A 23,911-nucleotide genomic window follows, 5' to 3' on the forward strand; every position below is an offset into this window, starting at 1 on the left:
TGGTGCATGCTTACCTGTCATCTGAGCAGGGATTTGGGCCCTGTGTCCTCCTGGACCGAAGAGGCCCAAACAGGGATTGCCCCTTTTTTCGCCTGCCCTTTGCTCCGGAGGCCCTTGATCTAAGAGTTAAGAGCAGAAAGGAAGAGGCAGGCTAAGAAGGTGGGTGGTGCTTAGCCCAGGTGACCTAGATCCACTTGCACCTGCTCACCAACTGCAAAGGAAAAGAGGCTGGAGGGCTGCTTAAGTAGGGGAAAAGGACGGCAAAACAGGAAGGCACCAACAGTTTAAAGTGATTACAGGTGGGCGGGCCGTATGCCAGGTGACCTAGATCCACTTGCACTTGCTCCCCACTGTGTGACATCAAGCATTCCTTTTCATCGTTGCATGATGGCCATATATTTGATCAATATGAGGCAGTGCATTGTTTCATTATTCAACATTAGTTTTTTTCAATTTTATGTTGTTTGCCCTCCCCTTTCGTCATTACTTAACAATTTAGTTTTTTCACTTCATTTCATAATTTTTACTTTGCATTTGTATTTTGTGGTGGTGTTTGATTTTGCATGTGATTTATTTTCCATGACCTACTGACTCATCAGACTTTATGCATATAGAATACGGTCACACATGTTTACTAACCACACTTTGGAATTTATTGTGGACATTTACAACTGCAAATTGTGTATGGTAATCATTTAGAGCCCTGAAGATCGTCAAGCTCGAAACATGTGCTGGCTCACAATGTGTCACAGGTTTCCCCCTTTCTCACCTGTTTTCGTTGTCTGATGACTTCTTTAGGAGGAGTCTTCTTTCGTATGGTTCGGGTATTATACAAGCCTGCTCGGCCGTCCTCGGCTTCCAGTGTTCATTCAGCTTCAATGTCCGGGATCAAGGGAAAACTCCAGGAAATTCTGAAAAAGGATATGGAGCATGCGGAGGCAGGGCAGGGATTTCGGGAAGGGCTGGATAAGAAGGAGGGAAGGTAGATTGGAAGAAGGGGTTCCAGGAACCAGGAAACAACAGAATAATACAAGGGAGAGTACGGAGCACACGTCCGGTCACAGCTAACAGCAGCGTTGAGACGTGCGGGGCCGCGGGGGTGGGGCCTCTTTATAGTGTACGCTGCGTAGAACGTGAAGACTGGTGAGCAGCGTTCTGAGCTTGCAGCCATGTTGGTAGTATTATGGAGTGTAATCCCTGATGTTTCAGGGACCAGGAGGCCCAGAAAGGGCGAGTTCGATGGTTCATGACACAATGCTTGATGGAACCATAGTGATTAACAACAGTAATCAATACATAAAAATGATGTAATCAATTCAGTAACTAACAAAACATATCAATTCATTTTTTAACAACATCACCTTGATATTTTGGGTTCAGCACTTTAGGAAACTATTGGTCTCTGTTTTTTTATTCCTTATTTTATGGGATTCTAGGGTAACTGCCCATTGATTAGGTTCCTTGCGACAGCTTGCTTTGACATTTCCTAGCATTCAGCGCATTGTCTGGTTTGGTCCCCGACTTTGTATTGGAACACCTGCAGCATACTTGCCAAAATTCTGTGACCAGATTCAGAAAGAGTAATTAGCATAATGATGGCATCACATGACCTTAAAACAGATCACATCACATAACATTTGGAAGAGAGAATATATTTCCGATCTGCATTGCTTGACAATGTATTTATTTGTGCATTGATAAAGCGTGCTAAGCCCTAGGGCATCAAGGCGCTGTTAGATAACCCGTCTCTCTTGAATGACAAAAGAACAGATGCAGGCAGGCAATGTGTAAGGTGACAGTTACAGTATTCATGCAAATAGTAAAGTGTCTAAAGATTTCCGGAAGGTCCTGTAGGAGGGTTTGGAAAGCATGGCGGGGGCGGGGTAGGTTGCATTGTTTGGCTGGCTCGAGCTACCTGCATTGGTCCTTAATTTGGGCTGAACGCGTCGGTGGACATAATTTGTTCTCGTGGGTCTGAGAGAGGCTGCTTTGGAGATCTTCTGTGAGAGATGGGGACGGGCTTCGGGGAGACACCTGTGAGTGATTGGTAGTGTTTTGAACAGGATCCTCGCATGAATGGATAGCCAGTGGGCCTTTCTCCTGGCTGAGGTGATGTGATCCCGTTTGGATATGGTCAGGGCTGCTCGGAGGGCATTATTTTGGATAGTCTGCATCTTTCTGATGTTTTGCTCAGAGGTGCCTGCAAAGAGTGCATTGCAGTGGTCAAGTATTGATCCTATGGTAGCTCGAGCAATTGTAAGGCAGCTGACTGGGGATAAAAAGGGTCTATAGGCATTTATAAGTTTTGTGGTGTGCGCACCAGAGGAGGAGATGGCATTCACTTGGCGTGAGAGTGTGGAATCCAGGTATACTCCTAGTGTCTTGACTACTGGCGAGACTGGTATTCGGATGCCGTCAAGGTTGAACGATGAGTATTGGGGATCAAGCTTCTTGATCATTGAAGAAGGGGCAATTCTCACCAGAAGTAAACCAATCGCCAGATAAAAATTATAAGCCATACTTACCTTCATTTGCTTTGCTATTTTTTTTTATTTCATCAGTATGTCTCACCTGACAGTAAGCATTTTCTGTCATATCAACCAGCATAGTCCCACCATTCCTCTGCTCTATTGCTCAATAGCCTCCCGCTTCGTTGCTGCTTCTCACTTTAGATCCCCTTTGCCCCACTCTCAATCTGTGTGACCCATGCTCATCGCTGCAGTTATTTGGCAAAAAATACTGCCCATCCAGTGTGACTTTGAGGTGCCTTCCTGATTTGCAAGATGCACATGTGGGTGAGTGCTCAAAATAAAGTACACTGGGTTCATCCACGCATAATCCCCTGCCCACCAGGAAATGCATCTTTAAATAGACAAACGTCATATTATGATAGGTCATTGAAACCCAAACTTTGCCTCAAAGACAAGAGTTCTCGGTTAAACTAGATAATTGCTGTTGGGGTGGGAGAGAGGCTTTGTCAGTTAATGTGAAGTGCCCCTTAAACAGGCGGTCCACTGCTTTGTCTATCTAGCGCTGAGCATTTAACCAGTCATTTAACCAGTCACTGCAGATCGTTTTCAGAGAAGAGTTTGGAGCACTTGTGATGTATCATTCCAGGTAAGGATATGTTGGGAAAGCCGCTAGGCTGTACGTTATTGCTGCCTGCTAGCGCCTGGAGGTGTAGGGTTCAAGGGTTGGCTGGTAGGCGTTTATCTGTGTTTCCATGGGACGCGTCCCTACCACTGCGCATGCTCCTGTGAGTCACTTGCTTTGCTGGAGCTGCGCATGCTCATTAGAACAGTGTCTCGCCGCACGTGACCCTGACTGGTGTCTTTTCTGCGCGTGTGCATGCCTAGTTGAGCGGTGTCTGGTTTCTGAGCATGCGCAGTAGATTAGTCAGAGTCTTTTTTTTTTTTTTACCGGGAGCTGTTTGTCTGCTCCTCCCCCCCACCCCCTTAACCCCCGCTGTGCAGATCCTGAACGTTACACGGGATCCCCGGAAGGCATCACTGGTGAGGGATATACCCAAGAGCGACATGTTCTGGCAGGATGCAGATGGGGTGAGTGTGCATTTCATCACTTGGGGCAGAGAGGTGACATGGAGAGGCCAGGGTAGACCCAGAGCGGGGGTGGGGCACTGCCTCCAGGGTAAGGGAAGGGGGGCACTGCCTCCAGGGTAAGGGAAGAGGGGCACCCTGTTCTGATCCTCTCACACCCTGATCTGTGATGATTGGGGGCACATGAGCCGGGTGCCACCAGACATGGGGCGATGTGGGCAGTATCTCGTGGCCAGTGGGGTGTGTGGCCCCCTGAAGGGAATCTGTCCCTGCCCAGTTCATTGCCCTTTTACCAAGATAATAAAAGGAGCTCCTGCAGACACGTGCACCAGAACCCGAACCCTCTAATCAGAAGACTCGCTGCCATCACTGCAAACCCTTCGACCGCTACCCGCGGCCCATCACAGCGAAGACCCTGTGAAACCGGCCCTACTGTGACAAGACCACACAGACCAAGAAGAATCCTAAACCACGACTACATACTCAACCCGAGAAGATGGAGTAATATCCCACGTCCGACCACATAACCCAAGACAGCCAGACGGCCAACTGGCTCTCCATAAAAGATAGAATCACCTTCAGAGCACTCGTGATCACCCACAAATGCATCAACAATACAAATACAGCCCCTAAATATCTGACCAACAAATTTGCATGGAAAACTTCCTTGAGACCCACCAGAGCCAAATATGCCAATTACCTTAGCATTCCCAAATTCAGACTCCAAAATTCAGGTGGAACCAGCCTCCCAGTTCTAGCTGCCAAAACTTGGAACTCCCTGCCCCCTGCGCTTAGTGATGAACATTCCTTACTAGCATTCCGATTCAAAGGGAAATCCTGGCTCCCCTCCCCGCCCACCACTTCCTAAGCGTCACCCTCACTACGACACACTGCTTGTATATTAATGTAAAAAGTAAAATGTCTACCACAGTATCTCTTTATGCACGCTACTTGTAAATTCTAGCACACCTCATCGATTTCTTATTTATTGTAACCCTGCCCTCTTACTTCTATGTACTTATTGTACCTCATTATGTATAACCTGTCTGTAACACTTCCTTTAAGTCAAGAGCCTAGCTACCTCAGGGTTTAGCGTGCTATATAAGCAAATCAAATCAAATCAGGAGCCTGGGGCTCGCCACATCACACCACACCATGGTCTTGTTCCTTTAATACACCTTGATGAAGTGAAATTCTTTGAGCTCAGTGTTGGCCTTCAAGAGATTCTCAATTCCCAACTTATACCTGAAATACTGGAGAAGTGTGCGCTCCTGTGACTGGGGAGCCAGAAGTCTGCGATCATGCCCAGATTAGGGTGTGGGGAGCTACAGGCGAAATCTAGTAAACCAATCATGTCACTCAGAGCTCAATGAGACACACCTGAGTCCCATTACACCAACTTGCTCCAGGGAGGCGAGGCTAAGCCTCTGTATAAGACAGGTATTTTATTTGGACCATGTGGGTGTTTGGAGGCGTGCCATTGGATTGAACATTAGCATAACATCTCCCAGATCTGGTTTCACATTCTTGAAAAAGTCTGCAAGCATGGATCTCATGACAATTTGATACAGAAAATGGACCAGAGAGAGAGAGATTGTGGATTGACAAATTGGATTCTGTGCCTCCTAATGGAATCAATGAGGACTGTAACTTTACTTGCTATTTATGACTCTGTACCTTTGATTGTGATCCAACTCATGTAGGTTTTTTGTGAAACCTCTGTACGCCAGGTGTAGGGTTGGTTGAGATACCAGGTTGAGGACGGAAGAGGCTAGGAGTGACTATGTGTTGTACATCAATGGGTAGTGGTGCCATGCCCTCGGTTGGGGGGGACGGAAGAGGAACTGAGAAGGGTGGTTGTCACACTGTTAGCAACTATTTTGTGTTTGCACAGTGTAAAGGTGAAGCTGAGTATGGGAAGGAAGGGGGAAAGTTTCAACAGCACATGGGAGTAGGTATGGGGAGAAGGCAGGGACAGACATATGAGCGAAGGTGGTGCGTGGTCCTGACACCAGGCGTTTATCAACAGTTGAGTGGATCAGGCTGGCGGCAGGAAAGGAGTAGGGTTAGGGAGTGGAGGTAGTGGGATGTGGTGGTGAGAGGTGTGCAAGGAAGTGTAGGTGCAGGACATCCTTGTTGGATTTAGCACAATAGAGCTGAGCTGATTATTATTATGATAGTCATTGAGTGCGGACCTAGCTCTGAGAAGCAATGGGGCACTTTACAGAGGTATACACCAATTCAGATATATAAGAGAGCGCTTTAGAGAGGTGTACAACATTATAGATGCATAACGCAACACTTTTCAGCGGTAACAACAGAACAGAAATACAGCGGGGGTAGGATACAGAGGGGCACAGAAGAGAGTACAGCTGTACCAGGTGGCGAGGAGGAGAGAGGCGGGCTGCGCCTTGCAAGTTAGGTAACGGGAGGGGAGACGTGATGGCCTAGGTGTTGAGGAGGAGAGACTTGTTGAAGAGGTGGGTCTTGAGTTCTTTTCTGAATTGTAGGAGCGTGGGGTCTAGTCTGATGCAGATGGGGAGGAGGTTCCATAGTTTTGGGGAGTAGGCAGAGAAGGCTTGTTTTCTGGTCCTTTCCCTTTGCAGCGGCGGATTTCAACTCTGCACATGTCCTGGCTTCTGGTAGTGCACTGTCTGCCGAAGATGCAAAGTTTCTCAGCGAGGTAGCTGAGTGACTTAAAGGCAACTGCCTTATAGATGATGCAGCAAGACTTGAAGGTGATTGTGCGTGCAGTGGGAGCCAATGAAAGTCGATGAGGGCCGGGCTGATGTGGTCATATCTGCATAGACCATTGATGAGGCATGCAGCTGCATGTAGGACACTTCTCAGGGGCACAACGGAGGATGACGGGAGGCTTTCAAGGAGTGCATTGCCCCCATCCATAGGACCAGTGCTTGAACGGTGGATCTAAAGCTTTCCGGAGGGCGGAAGGGCTTGACTTTTCGCAGAAGAGAGAGCTGATACCAAGCTGTCTAGTTTTCTTTGCTATGTGTGTCTTGAAGGAGTGGGTTTTGTCGATCGATGTGAAACCCGAGGATTAGTACTCAGGATCAGCTGAGGAGGATCCGCTAATCCCGGTATTGGTATTGCAGGAGGCAGGAATGGAGTGGGTGGTGGGAGATGGTGACTAGGGGTCCCTGTGGGGATGGGCGCATCAGATTGTGGAAATTATAGCTGATTTGACGTGCATGGGCCAAACACTGGGATTCCAGATTCTACTGTGGGTGATACTGCTAAGTGGAACAGGAGATCTTGGGAGGTGGAGATAGCCTTACCTCATGGGTGAGCAGCAGAGACTCACTGAGATGCCAGACTCATCAGACTTGAGTCAGTGTGGCCGAGTGGTCGGTCCGAGGAGAATTGGGTCATGCAGTGCTCTAGATAAGATTTTAAATGGGAGTATTTTAAGTAAAATTATTTTTTAATGAGTAAAAACACGAGTCAGTTTCCAATGGGAGTATTTTATAAATGAGTAAACAAATGTTCAACTGTAAAACAGATTTTCTTTTTGTATTGTATTCTATTGTATTTTATTCATATTGCGCCCTGAGGCAACTGAGCACATTTCTTAGGTACAGATACAGACATAGAGCATCAGGATTACTCATGGTAGATGAACCGAGGTACAGTATATAACACATTTTTACAAAATTAACTTTTACATAGATGGCATGGCACAAAGACGTCTGTGCAAAGATTACATGATCGGGAAGGAGAGTATTTAGGACGAGTTTAGCTCTTACGGATTAGTTTTCATTCTGAGTGAGCCAGGTTTTGGCTCCATTGCGGAATTTAAGAATGGAAGGTTCTAGCCTGATGTTGGGCAGTAGTGTGTTCCAAGTTTTGGCTGCGAGGACTGTGAAGCTTCTGCCTCCTGCTTTTTCCAGTTTGTACCTAGGTACAGTGAGGAGGTTGGAGTGGGAAGATCTGGTTTGCCTAGTCGAGGTGTTGAGTTTGAATTTGTCCGAGAGGTATTTAGGTGCTTGGTTGTGTATGCATTTGTGTACTAGGGACAGAGTCTTGAATTGAATTCTTTGGTTGATGGCTAACCATTGGACATTGCGTCTGAGATCTGAATGTGCATTTTTCTGGGGTAATTGGTGGCTGCTCTGAGCGCATTGTTTTGAAAGATTTCTAATTTGTGCAGATTGTGTTGGCTGGTGCCTAGATATAGCGCATTGCAATAGTCCAACTTGGTGAGTACCAGTGCTCTGGCTAAGGTGATGCAATTTTCTGTCGTCAAGAATGGTCTGCAGGCATTGAAAAGCTTACATGTGTAGGCCGTGGTGGACGCTGTGGTGTTGATTTGTTTACCTAGCGAGAGGGTGGCATCAATGTACATACCTAATGTTTTGACGTCTTTGGATACTTTTTGTGAGAAATGCAGAAATGACATCTTTGCACCAAGATATTTGCACATTAAATGATAAATGTGATCTCTTTCATAATTATAGTCGTTTCTTCCTGTGGTGCTACATGAACTACTGGCCCAAACACATCCATGGATCTGTTTTGGTAAAAACGGGGGCACAAGCTCCTATGTGTCCATTTCCCATTTTTATTGGGAGTATGTTTACTCCCTATTTTTATTTCTGGGGAGTATTGGCCTATTTTTAGGGAGTAAAAGTGGCCGATACACCCCTTATCTGTAGGGCTATGGTCGTGAATAGAGAGCGATGAGCTAGTGTTGTATGCGCGAGCCGGTGCACCGGACAGGGCCAGACAGGGATCGTTGGCCTTGTCAGTAGGCCTTTACATGTGGCTGGCTCTGACCTGCTTGGAGACCATGAAATCTGGATAAGAGTTCTGGGCAGGCCAATCAGCAGATCCGTTGGCGGGGGCTTAACGATGGACTGCACCGCAGCCCAGTGATGCCCATCCCATTTTAGGTCGGTCGATGGCGGCGGCCATCATTGAAGGGCTGTTGGTGGCTGGTAATTCATGGTGCATCCTTGCACCCTGGAACAACGACGAGGCAGCTCCTGATGTGACTGTGATCGAGGTGGCTCCAGTGATATTGGGAGCTCTTTGGAGGTATGAACAGAGCCAGGCAGGTATCTCTGTCTAAAGCAACAAGATAGAAAGGGTAACATGGGGAATAGGTACATAGCAGTCGTTCCATCCGCTTTATCCATTCCATCCGCTTTAGCCATTCCATCCACTTCATTCGTTCCATCAACTGCAAGGGAGATTCTTGCCTGGGACATATTGCTAAACTGTGTGTTACTACTGTGACCCCCATCATTACTGGCTTTGTCTACGCCTCCTTTAGGACCAATTTCATTCCCATCAGTATGAAAACAGCCGGGTCACTCAGTTCCTCAACAAACTGTAACTGGACCATTCCCTGCCTACCAACTACCGTCCTATTACCACCATCCCCTTCTTGCTGAAAATTCTAGACCGCATTGTCTACTCCCAAGTACAACAATTCTTCGACACCACTATCGCCTAGGACTGAGAGAATCTGGTTTCTGCCCCAAACACAACACCGAAACAGCCTTACCTGACCTCAAAATGCAGCTTCACAGCATCCGTGACTCGGGTAACTTAGCCATCCTTCTCCTCCTCGACCTCTCGGCAGCGTATGACCTTGTGGACCATGACACACTATGCCAGCACCTTAGCTCACATTTCCACTTCTCTATAGAGGCCGTCACCTGGGTCAGATCATTCCTTGGTGAACGAACCTTGAGGGTCTTTATTGAAAAGTCAGCAGCAGACCACATCCTAATTCCCATCGATGTCCCCCACGTCTCCTGCCTGTCACCCACCCTTTACGACACCTACACCGAACCACTATTCACCATCCTTGACTGGCTTGGTATTATCTACACTAACTTTGCAGATAACACCCAAATTCTTATCCCTATCACAGGCAACCATCTAGAAGACACTGTTAACATAAATAGCGTGTATATCACTATTCAAAACTGGATGGCCACTCATAACCTCTGCCTCAATCACGCCAAAACAGAGCTACACATTGTAGGTTCACTCCACTGCCTCAAAATACTCATCAATGGCACTGCAATACCCGTACTCAAGCAGGCCAAACCTTTGGGGGTCTACCTGGATGTAAAGCGATCGATGACTAAGCACATTAACACCCTCGCCTCATCCACATCTTATACCTCGAAACTAATTTCCTTGAGTAGACAATTTCTCTCAACAAGTAACTGCCTCACGCTCGCAAGAGCCATTATACTCGGCTAACTGGATTATTGTAATGCTCTCCTCAAGGGCACGTCAGCAACTAAACTTGCAACGCTCCAACTCCTCCAAAATAAAGCCTGGCACGCAGCACTGGGTCATCCTCGCTCTGACCACATCACAGTAACATGGCGAGACACCCAGTGGCTGCCCATTATAGCTCATATGGACTTTAAAACCCTGTCTATTGCCACAGCTGAATCTACAAAGAAGCCCTGCTCTACCTGAACAATGGCATCGCTAAGAGACAGCAGATGTGTTCTCTCCGATCGTCCAGCAACATCTCCCTGGTCACTCCTCAATTCAAATGCGCTAGAGCAGGAGGTGTTGGCACAGCCCCCACCCTCTGGAACTCCCTACTTTCTAACATCAGAAATTAACCTTCCTTCCCGACCTTCAAAAGACTTGTGAAAGCCTGGCTCTCTGACAAATATGACTAACTTTACCATGTACTTGCTGCTACTTGATGTCTTACTGTCTCTTCTGTACAAACGCTTGATACCCCTGGTTTTGGGCGTTTGTAAATGCTATAAATTAATAAATAAAAGGTTACCAATTCACGGTGTGTTAGTATTAGGGCACTAAATCACGGACATTGGCGTCTGCATTTGCTTTCTTGAGCATAGGTGAAATAGAAGTATTCCGAAGAGCTTTTGGGTGGATACCAGATTATGGTGAGCTGTTAACCACTGGTGTTGGGGCTGATGTGAGGGTACACCGATGTATGCGAGCATTTCGTATACGAAAATGTCGAATTCGAAAATCACAAACTCGACATGCCTGTATCGAAATAATCTCATACATGACCCCCGCCTGCTATTCCCCAAGCCCCCTACCCATAAAAACGTACCTCCTGCTCCTGCATTTCATCTGCACGGCCATGGCTCCGTCACTGCAACGTGATTTCTGCCTCCCCTTTGAGGGGCGGAACGTCCACTGCAGTGTCTGTTTTTCTTTTTCTTTTCTCTGAATATCCTTCTTCATCCCCCGGAAGCAGGGGACAACCCCGAATTCACAAAATGTGGATGACGGGGAGCGGGCGACTGTCCCACAACCCCAGATCCCCTTCCTGGACATTTTGGGTTTGCAGGTTTTTTTCACAATGCTAAATTCAGCATTTTCTTGCATGCGGTTTTCTAGATGCAAATTGTTTGTTCAATACCAGGGTACACTCCTGTGTTTGAAAGTCATATCAGGAACTTGCTGTGAAGATGCTTTCAATTACTTCTTAATCAGCAGCAAACACTCTGATTGGCAGATGGGTGCAACTTTGGGAAACAGGCATTGGACTCCAAGTCAAGGTCTGACCAAGCTGGAGATTTTGGCAAACTTGACATGGTCAGATTGAGGGCATCAATCTTTTTTATTGAAGGTGCAGAAGAGGTCGGCAAATGCTTGTGAGGTAACTTATGAAGAAGAACGTCCTTCAGGGGATATAGGTTCCTTGTGGGCAGATCCAATGAAGGACAATGGATCAACTTCAAGTCTTGCTGCATCATCTATAAGGCACTCACCCTCAAGTCACCGTGCTATCTCGCGGAGAAACTCTGCATCTCTGGTGGACAGCGCACCACCAGAAGCCAGGACACATGCAGACTTGAAATCCCCTGCTGCAAAAAGGAAAGGACCAGAAAACAGGCCTTCTCTGCCTATGCTCCAAGACTATGGAACCTCCCTGTCAGTCAAAGACTCGCCCCCACACACCTACAATTAAGAAAAGAAATCAAGAACCACCTCTTCAATGAGTCTCTCCTCAACACCTACGCCATCACGTGGCCCCCGCACATCCTGACTCGCTAGTGGCAGCCCGCCCCTCTCCTCCCCGCCACCCTGTACAGCTGTACTCCTCCTCTGTGCTCCACTCCCACCGTATATCTGTTCTATTATTACCTCTGTAAAGCGCTCCGTTGTGTATCTGTATTGGTGTATACCTCTGTAAAGCTCTCTGTTGCTTCTAAAAAGCTAGGTCTGCGCTCAATAAATAAAATAATAATAATAGGGGAAAGAACACAGTGAGGGAAGCAGAGAACCAAGGGAGTGAGGCGCTAACAACGGGGCAGGCGGGGAGGGAGGCAATCTGCCTTGGTGTGTCTTCGGCTTTCTCAGGTTCTGCATTGGAAGCTGTGAGCTTCCAGTGCCTAGTTTCAGTCATCACAGAGAGGGGACCACCATAAACACCCCCGACATGGGCAGGACACTTAGCATGTATTAGTGGTTGGTTCTGAGTTCTCTGTGTCCCAGTGGTTTAAGGATTATTGAGTCAAATGAACTGTACAGATGTCAAAACCCCTCTTAGTAAGGCAGCCATCATAACCTTTGCTTTAAGGCGCCCACTCTCGAGGAACATTCCTTTGAGGTAATATCACATTTGCTGATTAAGGGATCTGTCATTTTCTGTTGCAGGCGCAGGTCACCCTCGATGATGCTTCTTCCTGTTTCTCTGAAGATGAGTGGCAGCACTTACACAAATGGCAGAAGGACCTTTATAAGAATGTGATGAAGGAAATTCACCACGCGTTGATGTCGCTCGGTAAAGCTGCACCGTTTCTATTGATACGCAGGTCTAAAGGCTTTGCGTTCTCTTTCAGAGTTCTCAGTCTGTAATTGTATTCTTTGTATGTTTTTTATTTGTGCTTATTTGAAGAACATGGATTGCAATTTCGATCAACAATGAGCTACAATAACTCATTTACAGATGTCAGAGTCATTCCTAGGAAGGGTGCCAGCACAATAGCATGAAGATGAGAAAAAGTGGTGAGCCAGCGTAGGAGGGTGTGAACAAAGTGGAAGATAGACCAGGGACACAAGAAAACAGATGACTTACAAAGGCAACGTTAACCTTGGGGGATAAGTGCTGAAAACCCAACAGGCAAAATTACATTATTATGCAGCACTAGAAGGAGTGATGGGGTCAGGTAGGGAGGCTGGGAAAGACTTTGGTGGTTGTTCCTTCTTTGACCAGTAGATGGCGTTTAAGCCGAGCTTTGAAGAGATCCACACTTGGACTGGCTTTGATTGTGATGGGCAGCAGTTCCAATGAAGGGAGGCAAATAGGTAGAACGAGCAGAAGTGAGTGGATGCACGCAGGGCGTGGGGGCATGGAGCAGTGATGGAAACGAGATGGTGAGTCGAAAGCTCTACGCTCAGCCAGTTAATGAGGAGCAAGACCACTGATAGCCTTGTAGACCAAGAAGAGCAGGAACTTGATATGGGAATGATGTCAGTAAGTACAAATGGGCAAAGATCTCGGTAGGTTGTAGAGAGTAGTGAACTTGAGGAGTTTGAAGGAGTAGAGGAGGAGGCCAAGGCGTCGGCATGGCCAGTAATCGAGTTTACAAAAAGTGAGCACAAGGGTGGAGTTCTCATCGGCTGCTGAACAAATCTAGAAATGAAGTCATTTTTCGGAATATTGAGAAAGGTATGATATGATATAAGTCATTTATAACGCATCTGTACACAAGTGTTTCTGGTAACATGAGCAGCGGAGGCAGTGGTAGTGATGAATTGTGGCAATCGGATGGAGCTATCCAAAAGGACACATCGGTTGGGCGCCTTGGGCGAGGGAGCAAGAAGGCCAAGCGTGAAGGAGATTGGAGAGGGGAGGGATACCATTACAAGCCCGTAGAAAGATGACTTCTGTATGCAAAGAGTCCAACATGTGGCAGTGGAAAGCCACCCAGTGATGGAATGCAGTGAGACAGTTCTGAAATGGCTGGAGTGAAGCAGGGAATTGAGCGTTGTCGGCAAAGAGGTGGTAGTGGAAGCCAGAAAGCGAGAAAAGTCTATCTAGGAAAAGGTATAGAGAGTAAAGAAGAGCGCCTGACCCAATGTCCTAAGAGTGAGGAGGAGAGAGGAGTGGTCAACAGTCTCAAAATGGTGTCGAAAGTGGCAAAGGGTTAGTATAGATGAGGTTTTCGAGTGGCGCACCCTAGGGATAGTCGGGGGCATGCGTGAGTGCTATGTACTCACCAGTGACTCTTTTGAGTCAATCATTTGGATTTGTTCAGTATGCTGTATATAGAATTGTTGCATGATTATGGAAAGTGTGTTGTGTATAATTTAAATGATGTTTTAATTGTTATTTGCACATCTAAGTAAATGGCAACATTAAAATTAGAAATGTGTGCGACCATGATAGTATTTTACCATTGAGCATTGTTTGAACCCATTCTGCAAAAAATAGACATTCTACGTGGGACTAGTCAGAGAAAATATGTAACCAAGGAAATGAAAAGGCACCCAAAGTCGTGCAAGGTATAAATGATGTCTAGGGTAATGTTAAGGTTGGGTCCTTGCATTACGTCCACTCGGATGTCTTTCAAAAGGTAAGCTGAGTGGTAATCAGCCCACAGTCTAGCATCTTGGCCAGTTTACTAACATGGCACAGGAAATCTATACATTGGCTCCCGATTAGGAAACAAATTGTATTCCGTATCCTCTGTATTGCGCACAACTGTCTCTTCGGCAAGAGCCCAGTCTATTTGTCATCTTTGCTTGGATGGCTCCCAGCTAGATGTACACTCAGATCTAGTAACACAGGCCTTCTAGTGGTCCCCAAGGCCAAACTGACACCTGTCCTGGCATGCTGCTTGCCTATGACAGCCCCTCACCTCTGGAATGCTGTACCTCCTGATCTAAGGTCTTGCACTTCACTAGTGTCCTTTGGCTTCTCTCCTGCTTCCCTCCTTCCGTCTCATCACCAACCGGTTCAGTCAGCTGACTGGTCGCCTGGTGCTCCTTCAGAGCCTCACAGGTCCCAGGCTCCCCCGCCAGTCCTGCACTTGCCTCCAGGCCTCTGCACTTTGCCTTGCATTACTGCACTCGGAATACTTTCCATGAGAATGCCACCCACTCTGCACTTAACCCTGGCCCCTGCTGCACTGGGCGCACTTGTCCCCCTCCCTCATACTTCTGGCTGTGCACTTGCACGACCTTGAACGTACTAGGCTTATCATGTTTGTCTGTCCTGTCTTCCTCTATCTCCCCTCCCTTGCTTGCTGTGCCTGCATGCATAGGCGCATTGATGACCAACCTTTTTTTTCCTGTATGTTCCTCTCCCGCTCCCCCTCCCCTCTTTTTCCCCTCCCACTCTTTGTCACACACTTATACTAGTAGAAATGCCCTGGCCTAGTACGCTAGCTATTGCTGTTAGATCCCCAAAGGAAAAGGTGTACTGTCTGGATGGGTGTGTGTGATCAACTGAATGGTGTAGACCTTCTGTGGTTCTAGAGGTGTGCAGCTCGCATTCCTCCCCTCTTTGTCTTGACAAAAGTACTGCACCAAAGAAGATGAGGAATGAGGTCATATGGATTACCTCCCCTGACTTGCATTGGCCTTGACCCTGTTATGAGGCCAGGCAGATTCAGGCATGTAGCCCTAATAATGTACACCTGCCACTTATTAAGACTCCCCGTGAAAATAAAAGCTGGCAAGCACAGGCACACTTTGAGCAACGCTGGGTACTAGAAGGAACAGCTCTTCCAAGGCTGATGCGAACCAGGCTGTGGGAGCTGGAAGGCCAGCGGCTGATCAACAGTTGCGAAGATCGAGAGAAAACCAGGCAAGATTTCCAAGCTTTCGGAAGCCCTGAGTGTTCAAAAAGCAGAGCCGAGCAAGCGGAGGAAAGAAACCTTCAAGTTGCCAGGAACCGGCCCTCGACCCTCCCGGGTGAACGGCAGAGTTGGGGAGGAGCAGAGGAGGTGTTGGTAACAGCCTTGAGCTGCGAGAAAAAGATGAAAGGAATTAATTTAACACAACCGGTGAGTTATCGAGGGCAACAAAAGTATGGTTGATGTTAAAGGGAAAGTGACTGTGATTTGAAAGTTGAAGGTTGAGCATATGCCGATAAAACACGAATGAAGAGAATAATTGTTAAAAGAAAGGATACATTCGAAGGTCCTGCGAGAGGAAGTCGCACATTCGAAGGTCTGTGTGAAGTTTTATGAACATTTTAAAGATATTACAGGTGGAGATCAAAGGAAAGAAAGTTGAGTAAGAGGAGGATGAAATATATGAATTGTGAAATAAGCCAAGAGGGCAAAACTAAAAAAGAACTGTGGAAAAGGCCAAGAAGGCAAGTGCAAGAGAATAAGAACTACAAGTACCAAGAGGCATTGGTGCTGCAAGAGACAACTGTGAATTGAAGGATTATTGAAAGAGAGGCCGAAGTGGTCAAGCAGAGGTCTATGTAAATTCCTTTCAGTTTTGAAAGTCTTCGACAGTGTAAAGCTACCGTAGATAAAACGTGGGCAAGGGAACCCTCACGAAAGAGAGAAAGGCTTGAGCCTGGCAGAGGGAAGCCTGTGCAGAACTGTGAGAAATTGAGCACATGTGAACTGAGTATCGATGGCAAGGCGAGGGAAGCCTAAGGAAGTGATTGAACTACCTGAAGTTGAAAGCCTAAGATTGAACTCTTGGACTGTACCAGTAAGCCAAAGTGTGCAAGACTGATAAAACTGTGCCATCCACCTTATTTTTTTTTAAAAACTTCTTTTTATTGAACTTGACAACACAGGCACAGGTGAGCAACACACAGGGCATGTATAATCAAAACAAGGCAGGCAGCACAGTTACACAGAGCAAATACAAAGATCAGTTTATACACACGGGGTTACATCCAAGGTAAGTGCAGGGGTAAGGAGGAAGCTTTTCAGGAGTCAGAAGGGGAGGGGCAAGAAGAGGGGGCTGGAGATGCGGGGTCTGAGTCCGTGTCAGGAGGGGACATAAATAAACGAAACCTTAACCAGGTATCTCTAGGCCTGGAGTGGGTGGGTTGTTGTAGCGCCCAGGATTCCTCAATGTCCGAAGCCCATGTGACCGCTCTGAGCCAATGTGCGTGTGTGGGTGTGGTGGGCCAGAGCCAACAGAGTAGGATAGAGCGCACTGCTAGTAGCATACAGAGGCCAGCCAGTTTCCTGGAGTCCCGGTGGAGCTCTGGGAAGTCATGAAAAAGGCACTTCATCAGGGACGGGGCGATGGGGTGATCAAGGACCACTGACATAGTGGAGTATACTGCACTCCAGAATTGAGTAAGGCGGGGACAACACCAGAGCATGTGAATATAGTCAGAGTTGTCGTAGCCGTACCTGGGGCATCTCGGAGAAACATCATTCGAAATGCAATGCATTCTGGTTGGTGTTTAGTGGTACCTATGGAGTATCTTGAATTGGATCAATTTGAAGCGGGAGTTGAAGGAAACCCCATGGATGCGTGAGCACATGTGGGCCCACTGTTCGTCGGTCATCTCGAGAGCAAGATCGGCCTCCCAGGTGCGTTTTAATTTGGAAAGCGTGGGGGGCGATCTGGTCTGTATCAAGGTGTACAGTCTGGAGATTTTTCCCCTCATAGGGGAGGGTGAGGAGAGTTCCGTAACAGCAGGCTCATCAGGTGGTAACGCCGGGAAGCTTGGGTATTTATGTTTAAGGATTTTCCAGAGGGATGAGTATTGGAGCCAAACGGAAGGTCTTTGCCTCAAGGATGAAGGGAGGTCAGGCCACTCTATGAAATTACCCTGATCAAATACATCCCGGAGCAGTTCATATCCCGCCTCAGCCCACCGGCGAACAATAGAGGGAGGGACCTGTGGGACCTCTGGGATGAAGTTCCAAAGTGGTAAAATTACTGTGAAAGGGGTGGGTGACGTCCAACAGTCGCCACGTTTTAGATAGGGCCAGTGACGTACAGGTCACTGGGTCAAGTGAGTCAGACACCATCGGGATGGGCATAATCACCAGGGAGCGGATGTCACGGTTGTTTACTGATAATTTTTCGAGTCTGACATGGGGAGGGAGGGGGTCTAATGAGTTGAACCAGTATGCGGTATATTGGAGTTGTGCCACCAGCCAGTAATTAAGGAAATCAGGAGCCCCGAAGCTGCGAGCCTCCATTGGGGCCGCTAGGGTCTTGAGCTTAAGCCGGACCGTGCCCGAGTGCCAGCGGAAGGTGTTTAGGGGATGAGTCAGCGCCCGGAAGAACCCATTACCCAGCCACAGTGGAATGCTGGCAAACCTGTATAGGATCTGAGGCAGTACCACCATCTTCAGAATCCCTATCCTGCCTGCCAGTGAGAGCGGGAGTTTGCTCCAACCCTGTGGGCCTCATTACACGGTAGGCGGGGGACCAAGGTGCTAATAGCACCTTGGTCCATGCCGGTAAAATACCGGCACCGCCTTGGTGGAAAGGGGAATTACCGCCCTATTCCAAGGTTGGCGGGGCGGTAATTCCCCCTTCCACCATTGCCCTTCCCCATTCCCATTTTTGCCCCATAGGGCATAATGGGAATGGGGAAGGTGCTAATTATAGTACTGCAAATTTGCGGTGCCGTTATTAGCACCAAGGTCCCTTAGCGGGTTGGTTTTTAACGCCTGCTAAAAGCAGGCATTAAAGTACCAACCCGTTAAGGGACCTCGTAGTAAGGCGGTAAGGGTTAACGGTCACCGGTACCATTACCGGTGACCGTTAACCCTTACCGCCTACCATGTAATGAGGCCCTGTGACTTTACTGTGAGATTTGTGAGATATTTTTGGTAGTTCTCCTCAAAGACCTGTTCAGTCTGACGTGACACCACAATGCCCAGGTAGGTAAAGACAGATTGGGCCCATGTGAATCCCAAGGTATCAGCGGGAGGGGGTGTACTGGCAGTGAGTGGAAACAGGGTGGATTTAGAACAATTCACTTTGAGGCCTGAGATTCGACCAAAGAGGACAACATCCTCCAAGATCGGGGCTAGATTAGTATCAAGGGAGCGGATGAAAAGGAGGGCGTCGTCGGTGTATAGGGAGACTATGTACGAAGAACCGGTGATCCGCAGGCCCCTGTGTGCATGACATGGGCGAAGCATGTCCGCAAATGGCTCCATCGCCACGGTGAAGATTAAGGGGGAAAAGGGACAGCCCTGTCTCGTACCTCTAGCTATGTGGAAGAGGGGAGAGCATCGGTCTTCGGTACGAACTCTGGCCACCGGATTGGAGTAGAGTAACCTGACCCAGGACTGGAAGGTGGGGCCGAATTTACATTTATCAGCGCCCGCCAAAGGTATTTCCATGAGACGGCGGAGTCAAAAGCTTTTTGCATATCGAGTGTCGCGGCCACTGCGTGGACATCTGGGCGCACCCTGCTTATAATATTGAAGAGGCGCCTCAGGTGCAGGGAGGTGGATCATCCAGGAATAAATCCCGCTTGATCAGGGTGAATTATGTGTGGCATGTAGGGCACGAGACGTAAGGCAAGTAGTTTGGCATAGATCTTAACATCGCAGTTGATGAGTGAAAGTGGGCGGTAGGAGCCACATTGAGTGGGGGGGTTTACCAGGTTTTAGCAAAACAGTAATTATAGCTTCACGGAGCGAGGGGGGGGGGGAACTGACCCACTTCCAGGGACTCCTCCCAGAGGGCCACCAAGTGTGGAAGCAGGAGTGATTTGAAATGTTTGTAAAATTGGACGGGGATTCCGTCCGAACGTGGGGATTTACCTGAGGAAAGCGAGTCTATAGCTTCCGAGAACTCCTCAGGTGTGAATGGATTCTCAAAGGAGCCAATAGTCTCAGGGGAAAGGGTCGAGAGGGGAAGATTATCTAAGTATGCGTCGATTTCCGACATCGTGGCACTGTCCGCTTGGGCATGTAATGATTCATAGAAGGAGAGGAATTCGGAGTTAATATCTTGGGGTGAAGTAGCCAGGGTTCCGTCCGGTCTTTCTATCCCGGGGATGAGAGGGGCGCCAAATTCTCGGCCAAGGAGTCTAGCCAGGAGGCGGCTCGGGCGTTCACCCTCGCCATATTTCCTCGCAAGGCCCGGACTGTCCAGGAACCTCAGTTTGCGGTCCGCAAGGGAATGGAAAGTATCCAGTTCTACCCCGATTGACGCCAGGATTTCGGGAGTTTGGTGCAGCGCGCATTGGGCTTCTAGTGTGGACAAAGTGGCCTCACATTCAGCAATTTCCCTTCGGATAGTTTTAAGGACACCGTTTTCCTTGGAGAGGGCAATACCTCTGATATAGACTTTAAAGGACTCCCAAAGGGTGGCCTGCGAGGACACTGAGTTGGTGTTGATCTCAAAGAACTCCTCGATTGCCGACTCCAACTCGGAGCTGAAAACAGAGTCGAGAAGGGAGTGTGGTTTCATTCTCCAGTGTCTGGTCCGACCACGGTCTGGACCCCAGCACATGGTGATGGTCACCGGTGAGTGGTTAGAAAGGGTTCTGGGTAGGATCGCGAGGGAAGATACACTCCTTATGAGTATATCAGACACCAGCCACCTGTCAATTCGGGAATAGGAGTTGTGCACTGAGGAGTAGAAGGAGTAAGAGCGAGAGTCGGGTTAAAGGAGCCTCTACGCATCTACAAGGGCCAGGCGGGGGAGAGACGAAAGTGTAGAGTAGGCAGCTTTAGAAAGCCGACGGGGTCGAGAGCCCGATCTGTCAAGGTCTACGTCGAATATTGTATTGAAATCACCTCCCCAAAGGATTGATATCAACGGGAAACTATCAAGGAGAGACATGAGGTGTAGATAAAAGTCTAGATCATCCATGTTGGGGCCATAAATGTTTAGCAGGACCACCTCTTTACTTTGCAGGACACCATGGAGTAGTACGTATCTGCCTTGTGGGGGTTGATCAATGTGGCTATGGGGCTAAACCTAAGGGTCCTGTGAATTAGAGTCATAACCCCACGGCTTTGGGTGGAGTAGTTGGTATAATACCTTTGAGGACCCCATATCTTAGCAAACTTTTCACAGACCTCAGTGCGGGCATGTGTCTCTTGTAGGAACAGAACTTTAACCCCATGGCGCTCGGCCTGGAGCTGTAGTAGTCTCATTTTCTTGTGGTTCCCTAGCCCCCAAACATTCCAGCTCATAAATGTCAAGGTGTCTTCACTCAGTGGGTCCGGGCAGCCATTGGGAGTTGCAAGGAAATGGAGGGGTGCCCCCCATGGACCTTGCGCAGCCTGGTTAGTTCTGCAATACCCTCGGTTCCATGATGTCCCGTACTCTACCCTAACTGCTTGTGCCAAGTCTTTTTTAACATATAACCCAGAACCCTCCACCCACATCCCTCCCCCAAACAGAGGAATGACAACCCCATAACTAAACAACCAAATCCAAACCAATGGCATCAACGCCTGGGGGGCCTGTGAGCTGGCCTGACAGCGATGCTCCGATCCGGGAGGCAGTATGAGGATGTCGTGGTGCCTAGTGGTGGTATAGAGTATCACCCGGGCAGGGATCTCTCCGAATTAGCAAGGCACGGTAGCACCATAGGGAGACAGCGTGAACAAATCCGGGATGAGTGGTTTCTCTATCGGAGGGTACAACAATACGTAATATGGGCATGTCATGGTGCTAGATAAATTCTGGAACAGTTCCCAACATCATCTGCTCAACACTAGTCTATGTTGAAGTAAATCAATGTCGCAGTACGTGAGCATAAGTGATAGGGAACAAAACATTAACATCAATGAACCTGGAGGCCTCCTCCGGAATCGTGAAGAAGTACACCCGGTTTGCATGTTCAATTCTCAATTTGGCGGGATATAGCCTGGCATATTTGACCTGCAAGTCTCGCAGCCTCCTCTTCACCGCCAGGAAGGTTTTGCGCTCACGCTGGACCGCCACCGAGAAGTCCGGGTATAGGTGGATCCTGGCCGCACCCAAATGAAGTTCTCCCTTGGCCCTCGCCGCCCTGAAGAGGGCGTGGCGATTGCGGAAATTTAGGAATCTGGCTATGATAGGCCGTGGTGGTGTGCCTGGTCTCGGTTTTGCCGTGAGTGCACAGTGGGCTCTCTCAACTGCGAACTGCGGGGACAGTTTTGGGGAGTCCAGCAGTCGTAATAGCATGCCCTCTACGTAGTCCTCCATGGGTTCCTGGATACCATCCTCCGGTACACGGATAATGCAGAGGTTGTCGCGTCTCGAGCGAGACTCAAGGTCCTCGTTTTTCTTTTCCACCTCAGTGACACGGCTGATAGCGTGGAGACCTCCGCCCAGAGGGAACTCAAGCCGTCCTCGGTGGTGCTCACTCGGGTCTCGATTTCAGCCACCCGACCATCGGTCTTCTCCATATGTGCCTTGATGGAGGATATTGTGCTGTTCATGTCAACCAGTTTGCTATGGAGTGTAGTGAACCCTTCCCGGATGAATTCCATCATTTTCTGGGAGTCAGGCTGTTCCGGCGCTAGTGAAGTGGATGGTTCCTGACCCGACGTCTCCGCCACCGGTGCCACCGGTCCCACCGGGGACTTTGTAAACATGTTAATAGAGGATTGCTTCTTTCCATCTCCCTTTGTCATGATGCCGGTAGAGGGTGGGCCTAGGCCCAGGAGGAGGCCGGGGCTCCGGGGCCGGCCGAGGGAGCGGAAAGGGGACAATTGGTCTGTCCTGGGTGTCGTGGACGCTCGGAGGGCCTCAATATCAAGGTGGAATGTAATGTCGCAGATTGAAAAAAGGGGGGGGGGGCTGATCACCGATGACCGACAGATCAAGTGCCGAGGATGCCGGCCAGTAGGTGAACATGGGGCCAAGTAGTCAGTGGATGAGCCCACCGGTGCAGACGACCCCAAAAGTTCTGTGGGAGGGCCGGGGCCCGAGGATCAGTATTCCGCAGCCGAGATGAAAGGGGCTGAGGCCTTGGGTGCTGGTGTAGCAGAGCGGATTGCCAGCACAGTCCCTGTGTCGAGCAGTGGGGCGGCCGAACACCCAGTTCAGTAGGCGGCGAGGGGCAGCAGGGGCACCAGGAGTCCCAACCTGGTAGTGTAGGCGGTGTGGGAGGCCACAAATTGGTTCCATGTGATAATATCGCCGCAAAAATATCGACATACAAAAATTTCGCCATATTTTTGCGGTGATATTACCGCATGGAACCTGCGGGGGATGCCCCCGCAACAACCCCCATATATTTTAAAAGGGAGCGGGGGACACCCCCGCAACCCTCCCATCCATTTACCCCATAAATTATCCCCACCAAAAATATCGCCTATGGCCGTTCCCGACGACCATATGTACGCCGATATTTTTGGTGGCGATATTACCTGATACCCACAAATTGCAGTGCATTCAGGTGGGACCGGAGGTCCAGCAAACGGGTGGCTCGATGAGGAGAGGCAGTCCAGGGTACCCCCAATCTGAGTTATTGAGTCAATGGGTCTCAAGGACTGGGAGGTGGGTGGGGGGACCGCAGCAAAATCCTCCCGTTAGTGTTGCGGGAGAGGAGGCAAGTTCCGTGGCTGGGGGGGAGGCCGTCCAGTCCCCCAAGCAGTGTCTGTTGTTTGCCTTGGGGGCAGGGGCCCAGTGTGATAGGCAGGAGGAGGCAGGCCATGGAATCCGAAGGCCACCGCGGCGCACGTCCAAGCAACGGGGGGGCCCAGGCGCCGCACAAGTCCACCGGGAGCGAGGAGATGGAAGCCCGGGTCAATTAGCACTGCGAGGAGGGTGGGAGAGTGGCTGGGGCCCAGAGTGACTCACCGTGGCGGCCCGAGGCGGGGACGTCTGGAGGGCTGAGCTGTAACGAGATCCCCAGGGGTTGTAAAAGGCAGCACGCCGCCCAGGGAGGGGCGGCGGAGCGGTCCGCTCTGGACTTCAATGACGGCCTCCAGGTCACAGCGGGTAGGCCGAGGGCACAGCGCGAGTCGCCTTGGTCCCGCGACAGGCAGGGGAGGGCGGCACAGAGTGGCACAGGGCCCCTCCCCCACAGCAGGCCTCAGAGCCGCAGGTCACAGGCGCGATCCCCTGGAGCCAAAAGCGGGGCCGAGGAGCGCAAGCTCCTGGCCCACTTCCAGAAGGCTGTAGCTCCGCAGCGGGGGTGAGTTAAAGGGCGGCGTTCAGGCAGCACACGCCCGCCACCTCCAGCAGCCCAAGCGGGTGGTCATCTTCTTCGAGCGCAACAGCGCCCCCCTGCCATCCACCTTATTAAGAGACTCTCTAGACCGTGTGGGGTTGAACCAGGGAAAGGGAGTTGGTACTGAAGCCATTCTGACATCTCTTTTTGAGACACTATTTTCCATTTTGTATTCCCTTAACACGTTTGTTATCTTGAGAAGGGGGGCAAGGTTAGGTTTTCTTAGTGTAGGCCTTTTTATTTTGAACAGACTGACTTGGACGTGTTTGTTATTGTTTAATGCTCGAGATTA

General features: G+C 49.2%; 1 protein-coding gene across 2 annotated transcripts in view; it reads left to right on the top strand.

The window, feature by feature from the left end:
- Window positions 1-3,434: 3,434 nt before the first annotated feature.
- The window catches only part of LOC138489518 (zinc finger protein 135-like), a 227,787-nt gene continuing 207,310 nt past the window's right edge, over window positions 3,435-23,911 (top strand). For both annotated transcript variants that reach the window (XM_069617259.1, XM_069617260.1), the window contains exons 1-2: window positions 3,435-3,560; window positions 12,195-12,321. In XM_069617259.1, the coding sequence (XP_069473360.1) occupies window positions 3,537-3,560; window positions 12,195-12,321 (151 nt within the window). In that variant the 5' untranslated portion in view covers window positions 3,435-3,536. The remainder of the gene's footprint in view (window positions 3,561-12,194; window positions 12,322-23,911) is intronic.

Source organism: Ambystoma mexicanum, chromosome 9 (assembly GCF_040938575.1).
Source record: "Ambystoma mexicanum isolate Mex_15411 chromosome 9, UKY_AmexF1_1, whole genome shotgun sequence".
NCBI classification, from domain to species: Eukaryota; Metazoa; Chordata; class Amphibia; order Caudata; family Ambystomatidae; genus Ambystoma; species Ambystoma mexicanum.